A 14,720-nucleotide genomic window follows, 5' to 3' on the forward strand; every position below is an offset into this window, starting at 1 on the left:
CCGTACCATAGTACTGAGACTGCTCTCGTTAGAGTCACAAATGATTTGCTCTTATCATCCGATCGTGGTTGTGTCTCTCTATTAGTGTTACTCGATCTTAGTGCTGCATTTGACACCACTGACCACAACATTATTTTAAATAGACTAGAAAACTATGTTGGCATTAGTGGAATTGCACTAGCATGGTTTAAATCACACTTATCTGACCGTTATCAGTTTGTAGCAGTAAATGAAGAGATGTCTCATCGATCACAAGCTCAGTATGGCGTACCACAAGGCTCAGTACTAGGACCACTGCTGTTCACTCTGTACATGCTACCATTAGGAGATATCATTAGGAAACATGGAATTAGCTTTCACTGTTATGCTGACGATACTCAGCTCTATATTTCTTCTAAACCTAACGAAACTTACCAATTCACAAAATTAACGTAATGCATAGCTGATATAAAAAAATTGGATGACTAGTAATTTCCTACTACTTAATTCTGAAAAAACAGAGATTCGAATTATTGGACAAAAAACTTCCTCACGTAATAACCTAGAATACTGTCTAACACTTGATGGCTGCTCTGTTAAGTCTTCGTCGTCGGTTAGGAACCTGGGTGTGCTCTTTGATACCAATCTTTCATTTGAAAGTCACGTGTCTAGTATCTGTAAAACCGCATTTTTCCATCTTAAAAATATATCTAAATTATGCCATATGCTCTCATTGACAAATGCGGAACAATTAGTTCATGCGTTCATGACATCAAGGCTAGATTATTGTAATGCTCTACTGGGTAGTTGCCCTGCATGCTTAATAAGCAAACTACAGCTAGTTCAAAACGCATCAGCTCGAGTTCTTACCAGAACCAGGAAGTATGACCATATTAGCCCGGTTCTGTCAACACCGCATTGGCTCCCTATTAAACATCGTATACATTTTAAAATATTGCTGATTACTTACAAAGCACTAAATGGTTTAGCTCCGCAGTACTTGAGCGAACTCTCAACGCATTATAGTCCTTCACGTCTATTGCGATCTCAACATTCCGGCCAGTTAATAATACCTAGAATATCAAAATCAACTGCTGGCGGTAGATCCTTTTCCTATTTAGCACCAAAACTTTGGAACAGTCTTCCTACCATTGTCCGGGAAGCAGACACACTCTGTCAGTTCAAAGCAAGATTAAAAGACACATCTCTTTGACCTAGCATTCACATAACACATTATAGACTTCTATAATTTAATGTTAGGCTGCATAGATTAGGTCAGCCAGAACCGGGAACACTTCCCATAAATCCTGATGTACTCGTTACATCATAAGGAGAATGGCATCTACGCTAATTTTAGTGTCTTTGTTTATCCCGAGGTTTTTCCGCAGCCTGCCGGATCCAGGCCGTATCCAGATCTGACGAGGGACCTTCACCTGGACCGATGACAACGCAGTCCTGAAGTGTCAACTAGTCCCTCCCTGTTTACTGAAGTCAGCTGGATCCCAGCCATATCCAGATCAGATGGTGGACCTGCACCTGGACCCATCCATGACGTATCCCTGAAGTGCCAGCCTCATCAGCCCTGTGAAGGCCTCATCGACACGACCAATCTGACTTCTGACCTGTAATGCTGCCTGGATCATAATCATTTACTGTTCGCTCGTTGGCCAGAGGAGAACTGGCCCCTGACTGAGCCTGGGTTCTCCCAAGGTTTTTTTCTCCATTCTGTCACCTGATGGAGTTTTGGTTCCTTGCCACTGTTGCCTTGGCTTTTGGCTTGTTCAGTTGGGCACATTTAATATTCAACAATATTATTGATCGGCCTTAATTAAGGTGGACGATGACGCAATTTTATTAGAAACAAACTTTGTTGTATTATTTTCATGTTATCACTGTGAAGCTGCTTTGATACAATCTGTATTGTAAAAAGCGCTATATAAATAAAGGTGACCAGACTTGACTTAAGTAATATTAATTAACTACATGTACTTACTATAGAGTTATGGTTAGGGTTTAGGTTTGGTTTAGGGTTGTTACCTGTAATTACGAATAATTTACTGTTATTACTATAGTAAGTACATGTAGTAATGTGTAACTACGTCACCTTAAAATAAAGTGCTACCCTAATTTCTGCTCAGCTTCAGCAAAAATGGTCTCCCGCATTCTTTAGAACATTTGCGGCAAATAGACAGAAGTGCCATTATGTGCTAATCTACGCTTTGTAAGCAAAGCAAAAAATGCAAAGCTTTTTGACGGCTTCGCCTTTATTGTTTTACCATCAAGCAACAGGGGTAAACTGGCTGCGAATCAAATAATACAGTGTGAACACATTCCAGCAGGGGGAGGGGGAGCAATCGAATTTGGGTTCAGACCAGGCAATCAAACCAAGTGTGAAAGCACCCTGAGATTCAGTTCTCTGTTGAGAATGTAGGTAATGCTGATATAGAGCCATATTGCCCGATTTGATGCATTTTTTTCTTATCTATCTGGTCCAGCAGGGTTTAAGTTTGCACTATGTCAAAGGGTTTTGATATGGTCATGCTCTGACAGATGAAATGAAACGACTGATTAATTATTCATTCTTTTTTTATTGGCTGCTACCATACTGGGGTTTACTTCAACATAACCATTATGTGGTCAGTGCAATGTGGTCATCTCTGTTTGTGTTCCATGGAAAATAAAACCTATAGCTTTGAAGAGACATGAGGATGAACAAAATTAAAACTCATGCTTTAATTACCAGGATGAAGCTGGGGTTGTTGCGGTTCCTCCAACTGAAGGACGGGACACTGATCTCAGGGTAGAGCTTCTCATGCAGTACCTCACAGCCATTGTGAGTGTGGCCACTCAGAATGAGGCGGGGCTTGAACCACCACAAGAGCTGTTATTGAAGAAGATTGTCTGCTTTCATTATTCATATTAATGTTTTTGGCTTATTCTGGTCAAGAACTTGATATAGAGTGTACTTCAAGTCCCTCAAATCAACGACATCTGAATATCTTTGAAAGAGTTGATGCCATGATCCTCAAGACTTTGTCAAATGCAGCTCTTCCTCAAAAGCGATCATTCATTTGCACATGGTTTGATATAAACATGTGCACCCTGACTCCCAGAAGTTGTATAGATGTCAAACAATCAGATAAAACATGATTTTGGAAAGCTTCACGTGTCACCATATCCAGCTCACTAACCAAGTTTTACACACTCACAAATGTTCTAATTATGACAAATAAAGTGTAGACACAGTAAATAAGATATTCACTGTGCAGTGTAGTCTGTTTCTTTGATTATAACTATTTTTGCAATTGACAGCCAAGCATTTTTTGCTGTATATATTTCATTCACAATTTCATTAAAAGTTTTGTTTTTCATGCTGCTAAGAAGACCAACAGCTATGTATACTACAAAGTTTCAGGAGTGACAACCTTATTTAATTACGGGCTTGAGTCTGATATAGTCTTCAACAAGCAAGCTCAGCATAACACTATATTGGTATAAAAGAGATAAGTGAGAGCCACAGCTAGCTAAGGTGAGAAAGTAACGCAAATGTAGTGCATTACTTTCCATAAAAAAGTAACAAATTATTATTTTATTTTTTTGGGGGAGTAACACCATATTGTAACACAGGGGTTTTCAACCTTTTAGGATATGCGCCCCCCCCCCCCCCCCCCCTGTCTAATTTCATTCGCACCCCCCACCCTCCCAAAGTGCATGCAAACGAACATCATTGCTATACAAGTTGTGAAGAGGTTCAGTGTTTGGAAGGAAGACAGGGTCGGCGTGACTGGGACTCGCACGTTTTATTTACAAAACTCAAATCAACAAACAAAAGTCGTGCCAACAGCGCATTCACCGTAGCCTTGCTACAGCATACAAAACAATCTCACAATAAAACTCTTTCCACTCGTCAGTAACTCTTTCCACACGTCAGTAACTCTTTCCACTCGTTAGTATTTTGCAGAGCCAAGTTGAGGCAAAAGGCAAAAGTATATCAATTGCAAGTCTCGCAAGTTCAGCGTACTCGGTCTCCACTGACAGCCAGAATTCCGGCAGTGTGTTCGAGTCAAACAGTGTCTTCAAAGTTTGGTCACTTGAAAGGTCCAGAAGGGCATCCTGCTGATTTGATGACAGACTCATTGCGCTTTCGATGAAGGGGTTACAAACCCAGTCGTACTGGTTCCAACTATGCTGCTCAGGAAAATACTTATTGAAATGTGCAGACAGGGTTTGTAGATGGAGAGTTATTTATTTTTTTGTATCATCCCAATTAAGCTCATTTTCTGTGAGAAATTCATCCAAGGTTGGGAACATGTCTACATTACCCCCATCAACCTGCCCTCTCCATCGCTCCAATTTCCTCACAAACCCCACAATTTTATTGGACATTGTTAGTATGTTTGAATTCGGGCCCTGAAGAGACGAATTAAGGGTATTGAGTCTATCAAAAATGTCAGACAGGTATGCAAGATCTGTGAGCCACTTTGGGTCAGTAAAAAAATTTGCAAAGGAAGATGCACAATCGAGCAGAAAAAGTCTTAGTTCGTCACGCAATGCAAATATCCTCTGCAATACTTTACCTCTGGACAGCCACCGTACCTCCGTGTGCAAAAGTAACGATTCATATTCTGACCCCATTTCTTTGCATAATAGGCCAAACAGTCTTGTTTTTATGGGGCGAGTCTTGATGAAACTGACAATTTGTGCTGCTGTTTTAAGCACTGCGTTCAATTCGTCAGGAAGAGTTTTTGCTGCAAGGACCTCCCTGTGGATCATACAGTGGGTGAAATGCACATGCGGAGCTACTTCACGAACCAAAGCAGCGAGCCCTTTATTTTTCCCTAACATGGCTCCCGCTCCGTCTGTGCACACACCGACAAAGTTGTCCCAACAAAGACCAAGTTCATCCAATTTACCATTGAGTTTTTCAAAAATATCTCTTCCGGTGCATGTTTTTTCCATTGCTGAGCAAAATAACAGATCTTCAAGCAATTTTCTCTCATGACGGTAGCGAACAAATACAAGTAGTTGCGAGGAGTTTGAGATGTATGTCGACTCGTCTAATTGCAATGAAAAAAAAAATTCCATCCCGTATTCTCTCAATTAGTTGACATTTGATGTCGGTTGCCATTTCAGTAATACGGCGGCTCATAGTGTTGTCTGATAGTGGAATTTGTTCAACGTCACATTTGTGGCAAACTTATCTCCAAACATATTTCTATAGATGGCCATTGCTGCTGGACGAATGAGGCTCTCTGCAATCGTATGAGGCTTTTTGTCCTTGGCAACTAAATACGCCACCTCATATGATGCTGTAAGCGCTTTGACTGCCACAGTGATTTGGCTGGTCATAGTTTGTTTTTGATTTTTTAATCCTGATTCTTTACGGCAAAAAAGTCAACCGGTTTATCTTTTAACATTGGGTGTTTGGTTTGTAAGTGACGTATTAGTTTCACAGGTTTCAAACTGTCATTTGCAAGCACCTCAGAACATACAACACACTGTGGACGTGGTTCGTGATTAAGTGTGATGCACGTGAATCCGTATTTTATGTACTGTTCATCATACTTTCGTCGTTTTGATGCACCCAGGCCTTTGGTTTTTGCTATTAATCCTCTCTGCGTGGAAAGCCCCGTTGACGTGGAGGGTTCGACATCAATTTGCGGAAGTTGTACGGGTTCAGTCGGACACTCTTCTTCTTTTTTGCCTGACGGTTCACCCGTTTTATCACTGGTATTATTACGTTTAAGCCACTGGTCCATTTTTGTTTTAATATTTAGCTTGAACTCGATCGCGTCAACTCTGCTCCTCTGCTCTGTAGCCAACTAATATGTAAAGGTCGCCTCGCCTGATTAGCTGCAGGACTAATCAGATTGCCCCCTCTAGTGGATGACTAAAGATTTGCTATCTTACATTCACGTTTCACTTAAGCCTCTGAATTCACAGTTTCTCGCACCCCCCTTAACAGGTGTTGGCGCCCCCCCACAGGTTGAAAACCCCTGTTGTAACACATTACTTTTAGAAGTAACACTCCCAACACTGCTTGTGTTTGTGCTTACTGAGCATCTTGTTTGTACCTTTTTGGAGGCATTCTTAGATATAACATCATAACGTTCCCGAAACAGCTGGTACCGTTCATCCAGAGGGGCTGCATCTACACCTGTACACATGGCATCACTCACTCTATACAGAGGGTAATGCTAGGAAACATCAATGCCATTATTACAGTGAAGAAAATACTGCAATTTCTAAAGAAATGCACTTGTTAGAAATACCATAAAATACTATACCTTACTACAACTATATGTGAATAATAAAAAAAAATTGTGATATACACAGAAAAATGCACACTATCTCACCTGTAGTAGAACAGGTGCTGTTGGGGCAAAATTCTCTGTGTCCCTGCACTGGCCATCATGCTGTGAACCCTAACAGAGTTAAAAGTACACAAGAACAACCGCAATTGAATCAGTCAACATCACAACATTTTCACATATTCATAACATATTCACAAAAAAAATCTTAAGGCTAAAAATTGATCCTAATGTGGAAATTTAGGAGCAACTCTTAATAATTAGGGGTGTGTCGCTCTTAATTTTTTAAGACTTGTACATTTGTCTTTTATTAGAACGCTAAATTATTTTAACGCTAAAAGTAGATCCTAAATCTAAGACAGCTTAAGTCCTCATGAGGACTTCTAAATCCCTAAGAGAATATCAGAAACGATCCGTAGCACGGCTGCTGTTGTCAATACGCGTCACAACCAAATAAATATAGTGAATTATTACAATGACACTGACTTTTTAAAAAGGAATCACCTGTATCGCAAGGGTATTTTAAGTGCAGTTACTCCTGTTTGGCTTTCTTTGTCTTATCTTTGGCGGTTCTGTATTATTATTCATCGCTATATGCGTTAGTTTAATTGAGTGAAGGAAACTGAATAGAATTAGCCATAGGAGCATGCTCAGAAAAAGTGGCATTCTCTATAGTAACAAGGTCAACCGTGCCTTACTCTTATATTAAGAGTTGCTTAGTAACACTTGCTCTTATGAGTTTTGTGAATAGGCATCATTTATTTAAGAAATATTTGCATGTATATACATTTATACATAATTTATATTATATATAAATATAAATAATTTATATATAAATAAATAAAAAATCTTAAATATATACATGCATATGTGTGTATTTATATATATATCATTATGAGCATTGAGAATAGCTGGATGGCTGAAACGTCTGCTCTTGCTCTATTAAAATAAATTGATTCTTTTTGTTAAAGACTTTGTCTAGTTTTTCAGAGTGCGAACCATTTACAGCCTCTTATGTATTTATATATACAAAATAATTATACACAGTACACGCACATATATTATGCAAACACAAACTTTTATTTTGGATGCGATTAATCGTGATTAATTTTTTCCCAGCAATAAATTTAATGGAACAAATAAAGAAAAATGAACCAAACATTTCAGAATATCTCAAATTTTATTGTGAAGTTTTACAAATTGCAGACAACAACATTTGTCACCTTTTTCACAATTGGCTTTTAGCTTGCTTAGTTGGGGACATTTAATTTAATATTCAACAATATTATTGATCTGCCTGCGTTGACACTATTATATGAGATCTGAACTGAGCTGGACGATGATATCACGGTTTTCTCCAAAGTGGCTATATATATACACATTTAAATGTATTTATTTATTTATACAACAAAATGAATCACCACTGAACTGACTTAAGCTGGACTGTGAAGCTATTTTCTTCTGGAAACAAACTTTCTTGCATTATTTTCCTGTTATCTCTGTAAAGCTACTTTGAAACAATCTGTATTGTAAAAAGTGCTGTATAAATAAAGGTGACTTGATATTTATTAAAAAGGTAGAAGGAACCTGAGCTTTTCTACTCCACTGAATTGAAAACCGAGGTCACTACAGTTAAAATCTCTTGCTGAGTTAATCCACCTTTAAACTATTAATGTCTATGAACAAATATGTATTTTTATGTTTGTGTGACTCAGCATTTCTGAGTGAACACCGCTGGTTTACTCACTATTTTGAAGTGTACTGTCGATCACGTGATATGACGTCATGACGTGCAGCTGACGTTACCTGAAAAATCTATCCAAGATGGCTACCCTCTCGAGCGACGTGGTATCAAGAATGATAGTCTAGATGGAAATAGGGGTCCACGCGCACCCCCCGGCTTTTTTTATGCCACCTGATTTTTTCAAATCTTTAAAGTGTCTATTTTCAGAATCTGCCAGGTGCCAAGCTGAAATAATGTCCCAAAGGCTTCATTTTAACCCTTTGCTGCACCCGACCGGAACCCGAAAAATCCAAAAATTATATAGAAAGTGGCATAACATTTGAAGTAAACAACATACAGAGACAAATTAACATATTTTCCCATACAATTCTGACCCCAGGAATTGAATGAAATGGTTATTTTTGACATTTGAAAACATATTGACCCTATTTCTGGACAAAAATAGCAAAAAATGGCCAAAAATGTGTAGAGGATCAACTATATTTTCATTTTCTCAAGCGCATAGGGTGATTTTTTTTCCACAAACTGTTATTTCTTTATCATTCAAGTGTCTATTTTAAAATTAAATTGGGTACCAAGCTGAAATAATGTCCAAAATGCTTTATTTTTAACCCTTTGCTGCACCCGACCGGAACCCGAAAAATCCCAAAATTATATAGAAAGTGGCATAACATTTGAAGTAAACAACATACAGAGACAAATTAACATATTTTCCCATACAATTTTGACCCCAGGAATTGAATGGAATGGTTATTTTTGACATTTGAAAACATATTGACCCTATTTCTGGACAAAAATAGCAAAAAATTGCCAAAAATGTGTAGAGGATCAACTATATTTTCGTTTTTTCAAGCGCATAGGGTGATTTTTTTTTTCACAAACTGTTATTTCTTTATCATTCAGGTGTCTATTTTAAAATTAAATTGGGTACCAAGCTGAAATAATGTCCAAAATGCTTTATTTTTAAACCTTTGCACCAAACCCGAAAAATCTAATGTGATATAAAGTGCCATAACTTTTGATGTAAACAACTCACAGAGACAAATGGACACATTTTTCCATACAATTCTGACCCGGGGAAATTGTTATTTGTTATATTTTACAACATCTTGACCATCTATGGTCAAAAACAGCAAAAAAAAAGCTAATTTGTCACCATTTTTATTATACTAATAGCAGCCTGAAATAGGGTTTATTTTAACCTTTTACTGCACCTATCCTGAACCTGAAGAAATTGAAAATAGCTTTACTTTTGAAGTAAACAAAACAAAGCAAATTAACTTAAAAAGTTTGGGAATGTTGGGGCTTTGCAGTTGGCAGTTGGTGGCCGTCGGTTGTTACCTGCAGATCGCCATCTCCCACTGCTTTCTCTTTTGGAACAATTTCAGTACGTATTTGAAACTATAATTGAGATATACCTTTGTAGTCATAACTAAGTCATAAGTCATTTTTCAACAGTTTTTACTATAATCACAGGCTTTCGGAAAGCGAGAAGCTGTCATATCTACACAGTATCCGAGATATGAGACTCTGTTAAGGAGCCAGTTCACCATACCGCATGATGGATATTTGTGAACAGATTCCATTAACATTAGAGGACTTACCTTTGAATACAATTGGCTATCACCAATACTGCTATAAAAGCTTTACAGGGAAAATAGATTGTTTTACAAGTGCCAAAGGCTTCTACATCTGGAGAATCATCATTGAAAAAGGACTCTTTGCGCCATGTCAAATCTCTGTCAATTCAATCTGAAGGATAGCCTGGAAATCCAGACCTAAATCTAAAAGATTAATGGTCTGGTGTCGACTAATGCAAATTGCCCAGCTCGAGGGGCGGCACCAAGCGTGCATTTGAAAATCTCACTGCACGCAATTGGATAACACTACGACCAATCACAACAATAAAACGCTACCAGCGGAGCTAATTGGTAGATTATAGTCTTACCGTATCCGGTCGGCAAAACGGCAAAAACGTCCTTCTTGCAAAGGAACGATTCAAGCGCCGTCTTCTGTTCCTCTTTTAGATAAAAAACCAAGTCTAACTCGTTCATTGTAGCGGCCAAAGCTGTTTCAAACAACTGGTATTCATCCATAGCCATCTTGCAATGTTTACTAATGACTTCGACGTCACAGCGCTGTCGTCATCTGTTTAGCTCGCCTCTGGCCCGCCTATATCAGATAACCCGATGTGATTGGTGCAGCTCCGATCGAGGGGCATATTTAATGAGCATCATTACTCAACACCAGAGTAACTCGCTGAGCAAATTAAACTTGTGCTCTCGTGAGAACTCTGGATTACCAGGGTATCTGAAGGATCCAAGAAGGTGTTCCTTCTTGTTTCCCAATCATTGCATTTTCTGTGACAAAGCAAAATCCAAGTTCAAGGGCAAGACTGAAGAGCTTACAAAGTTTCAGAGTTGGAAACACAAGGAGCCAGCCTGGAAAGTTATTGAACCTAGGGCACAGGAATTAAATAAATAGGCTCTTTATCGCAAGGTGTAGGACAAGGACCTTTTTGCAATGGAAGCTAAGTATCATCTATCATGCAGAAACAACTTCAACACAGACTACCAAATCCATGAGCATGGAAGGGAGAGAGCAGAAAAGGCAGCAGACAACATTGACAGCCTGCAGGCCCAGAAGATAGCAGCACATAAGTCGTATTGTGTGGTAAAGGATTACATTCTTAGGAATGTGATTGAATGCAAAGAGGTTGTCCAGCTAAGACCCAACTTGTACATGAAGACATTGGAAAATCAAGGTTCCCTTTCAAAAACGGTCACTTCATATTGCATAGCTAATACGCAGTGGCAAACTCCTTTCCTCGAGAATATTAAAGCTAATAATTTAAAACGCAGTGCAGCTGCACAGCGAACACAGCAGAGCGTCTAGCTCACCCATTGGCTGTGCTGCAGCAACTGCACAACCTATGGCCAAGCGCGCCTAAATGGGCGTGGCCTTAGTTAAGTCAAGTCAAGTCAAGTATATTTGTATAGCGCTTTTCACAATACAGATTGTATCAAAGCAGCTTCACAGTATTAAATAAAAATAATACAACAAGGTTTGTTTCTAGTGGAATTTATTCATTGATAAAATAAAATTAAATATCCCCAAAATATCCCCTTAGTCTATAAAGGAAGCCCATTCTGGCCAAATAGCAGGTTTAAATCGACTGAAGTGACAAATCCCGACAGATTGTAATAGTGCGGCAGGCTACGCAATACTCGTTCCCTTACTCTCAAGGAACCGAGGTTACGTTAGTAACCGAGTACGTTCCCTTTCGAGAATGGTCACTTTGTATTACGTAGCTAATACGCATTGGGGACGCAATGTAAAATGCCGCACTATTAGCAAGTGGCTGCATACAACTGGATCCTAGGGAAGCACCCCGAGGGTCACTATGTTGGGGTTTGTTATGGCTTGTTTCTGTGAACCTCGGGGTGCTTCCCTAGGATCCAGTTGTATTCATGAATAAGGGGCTGGAGTATAAGGGTCGCTCCGAACATAAGTCCCAGGACAATTGTGCTAATGGACAGTAATAGGTAGACTAATAAGATTGGACCCTAGCTGGAGTACTGACGATGCAGCGGCCATGAGACCGAGAAGCCTCTGAAACTTCCTGAGGGGCATGCACACACCTATCCTGAAGGACCCCTTATAGAGAGAGCGCACTCTGGTGTGAGCCGCTCTCTCTCATCATTGTAGAGTCGATAACTGTGTCCATAAAGATTACGTTCTGGCTGGGTAACAGTTTGCTCTTGGAAAAATTGACCCTGAGCCCCAGGCATTCCAAATAGCTGAGGAGCATGGATCTGTGTGTCAATAATTCGGTCTTCGACTGACACATAATGAGCCAATCGTGGAGATAGTTCAGCACGCGCACTCCGTTGCCTCAGGGGAGAAAGTGCTGCATCCATGCACTTTGTCAAAGTACCGGCTGCTAGAGACAGACCAAACGGTATGACCGTGTATTGATAAGCCTACCCCTCGAAGGCGAATCTCAAGAATGGCCTGTGATGGGGCGTTATCTTAATGTGAAAGTAAGCGTCTTTCAGATCCACCGTAAAAAAAACAATCCTCCGGGCGAACCTGCGCGAGGATTTGTTTGGTAGTTATCATTCTGAACGGCCATCTCATGAGAGCTTTGTTCAGATGTCTCAGATCTAGAATGGGGCGAGTGCCACCGTCCTTTTTTGGTACAAGGAAGTAACGGCTGTAAAAGCCTGACCGGCTCAGCGCGGGGGGGGGGGGGGGGGGGGGTACTAATTCTATCGCCCTTTTTTCTAGCAGATTTTGCACTAAGGTGAGAAGCACGTGAGCCACGCCGCTTCTCACCGAGGTCTCGATGACCGCCTGAAACCATGGGGGTCTGCGAGGGAATTGGAGCGAGTAACCTCTCTTTATAATGTACAAAACCCATTTTGACACTCCAGGGATGTCTTGTGAACCGCTCTGGATCTCCAGCCAACAGCAGTGGGCGGGCATAGATGGGCGGCAACTGCTTCTTCGAGCAGAGGCAGCTTCTCATAACCTTTTTCTGCTGCGCCGTCAACAGAGGAGAGCGTGGCAGAAGTAAAAGCGCTTGTGAGTGCTGAGTACGGCGCACGCCATGATTTCGTGAGTTCGTCGTGGACCTCAGGGCGCTGGCTTGTGACGGGGGCCTGCTGGCGCCCAGGCAGAAACCATCCATCCAGCCTGCTTCTAGGTGGCTCCTCAGGACGAGGCCCATTCGAGACCGAGGTCTAAAACGGCCGCAGTGAGGATACGCAGCATCTCAGTGTCCGAATTAGCCTAGTTCCGGTAGCAGCAGCGCTAGCACCAGACTGTGAGAAGGCGGGGTCAGAAGGGCCTGTCCACTCTTCCTCAAGCGCAGCAATGGAGAGGCTGTCGTCGTGTTTTTCGTGCGATCTGCCGAAGGAGACGAGACCTGTCGCTTGAAGGGAGAGGGGGCATTGGTCTGCCTGAGTGAACAGGACCGGCGAAGTAGAAAGTGAGTGAGAAAGTGAGAAAGCGACAGTGTCGCCGTCTCGAAAGAGAGCTAGCCGCGTCCGCAGTGTTGAGATGGGCAGGCTCTTGCAGTGAGAGCAGCCTGCGGCAGAGAGTGCAGCTTCAGTGTGGGTGGGTCCCAGGCACGTGGCGCACTCCGAGTGCCAATCTTCCTTGTGTATGCGTGCTCCGCATGAGGTGCACGAGGGGCGAGGCATTTGAAACAACGTTCGCTAAATTTGACTCTTTTAGAACTGAGTGTCGCAGCAGCGAACACAACAGTAGCAGTAAAAGGATATAGCATTTTTCTCGCCAGATGGCCTCAGGAGAGCAGCGACAGAAGAGAAGCGGCTTCGAGGTGAGTTGAAGGCGCTGTCTGCTGTATGCAAGGCTTGCTCTAGCTGTTATTGCTTGTTTCGACGGCGAAAGCTTCAGAGGAGGTCAGAGTCGTGAAGAGTCGCTGAAGGAGATAAAATCTGCTATTTGGCCAGAATTGGCTTCCTTTATTAGACTAAGGCCACGCCCATTTAGGCGAGCTCTGACGTGCGACCCAATCAGATGACTTGGCGCCCGTCACGTCAGAGGCGCTTGGCCATAGTTTGTGCAGTTGCTGCAGCACACCCAATGGGCGAGCTAGACGCTCTGCTGTGTTCGCTGTGCAGTTGCACTGCATTTTAAATTATTAGAAATAAATTATCAAAAGAGAAAGCAGTGGGAGATGGCGATCTGCAGGTACCAACCGACAGCCACCAACTGCCAACTGCAAAGCCCCAACATTCCCAAACTTTTTAAGTTAATTTGCTTTGTTTTGTTTACTTCAAAAGTAAAGCTATTTTCAATTTCTTCAGGTTCAGGATAGGTGCAGTAAAAGGTTAAAATAAACCCCATTTCAGGCTGCTATTAGTATAATAAAAATGGTGTCAAATTAGCTTTTTTTTTTGCTGTTTTTGACCATAGATGGTCAAGATGTTGTAAAATATAACAAATAACAATTTCCCCGGGTCAGAATTGTATGGAAAAATGTGTCCATTTGTCTCTGTGAGTTGTTTACATCAAAAGTTATGGCACTTTATATCACATTAGATTTTTCGGGTTTGGTGCAAAGGTTTAAAAATAAAGCATTTTGGACATTATTTCAGCTTGGTACCCAATTTAATTTTAAAATAGACACCTGAATGATGAAGAAATAACAGTTTGTGAAAAAAAAAAAAAAAAAAATCACCCTATGCGCTTGAGAAAACGAAAATATAGTTGATCCTCTACACATTTTTGGCCATTTTTTGCTATTTTTGTCCAGAAATAGGGTCAATATGTTTTCAAATGTCAAAAATAACCATTTCATTCAATTCCTGGGGTCAGAATTGTATGGGAAAATATGTTAATTTGTCTCTGTATGTTGTTTACTTCAAATGTTATGCCACTTTCTATATAATTTTTGGATTTTTCGGGTTCCGGTCGGGTGCAGCAAAGGGTTAAAAATAAAGCATTTTGGATATTATTTCAGCTTGGTACCCAATTTAATTTTAAAATAGACACTTGAATGATAAAGAAATAACAGTTTGTGAAAAAAAAAATCACCCTATGCGCTTGAGAAAATGAAAATATAGTTGATCCTCTACACATTTTTGGCCATTTTTTGCTATTTTTGTCCAGAAATAGGGTCAATATGTTTTCAAATGTCAAAAATAACCATTTCA

At 40.6% G+C, this 14,720-nt stretch overlaps 1 protein-coding gene across 1 annotated transcript in view; it reads right to left on the bottom strand.

The window, feature by feature from the left end:
• Window positions 1–14,720, bottom strand: part of LOC307154164 (metallophosphoesterase 1-like) — a gene marked incomplete at its 3' end in the record, with an annotated part of 106,152 nt that overhangs the window by 30,159 nt on the left and 61,273 nt on the right. Inside the window, exons 5-7 of the mRNA XM_079898931.1 lie at window positions 6,336–6,404; window positions 6,054–6,176; window positions 2,720–2,860 (exon numbers count right to left, since the gene is read on the bottom strand). Coding sequence (XP_079755057.1) covers window positions 2,720–2,860; window positions 6,054–6,176; window positions 6,336–6,404 — 333 coding nt within the window. The remainder of the gene's footprint in view (window positions 1–2,719; window positions 2,861–6,053; window positions 6,177–6,335; window positions 6,405–14,720) is intronic.

The sequence above is a fragment of the Squalius cephalus genome (assembly GCF_949319135.1).
Source record: "Squalius cephalus genome assembly, contig: scaffold_81, whole genome shotgun sequence".
Taxonomy (NCBI): Eukaryota; Metazoa; Chordata; class Actinopteri; order Cypriniformes; family Leuciscidae; genus Squalius; species Squalius cephalus.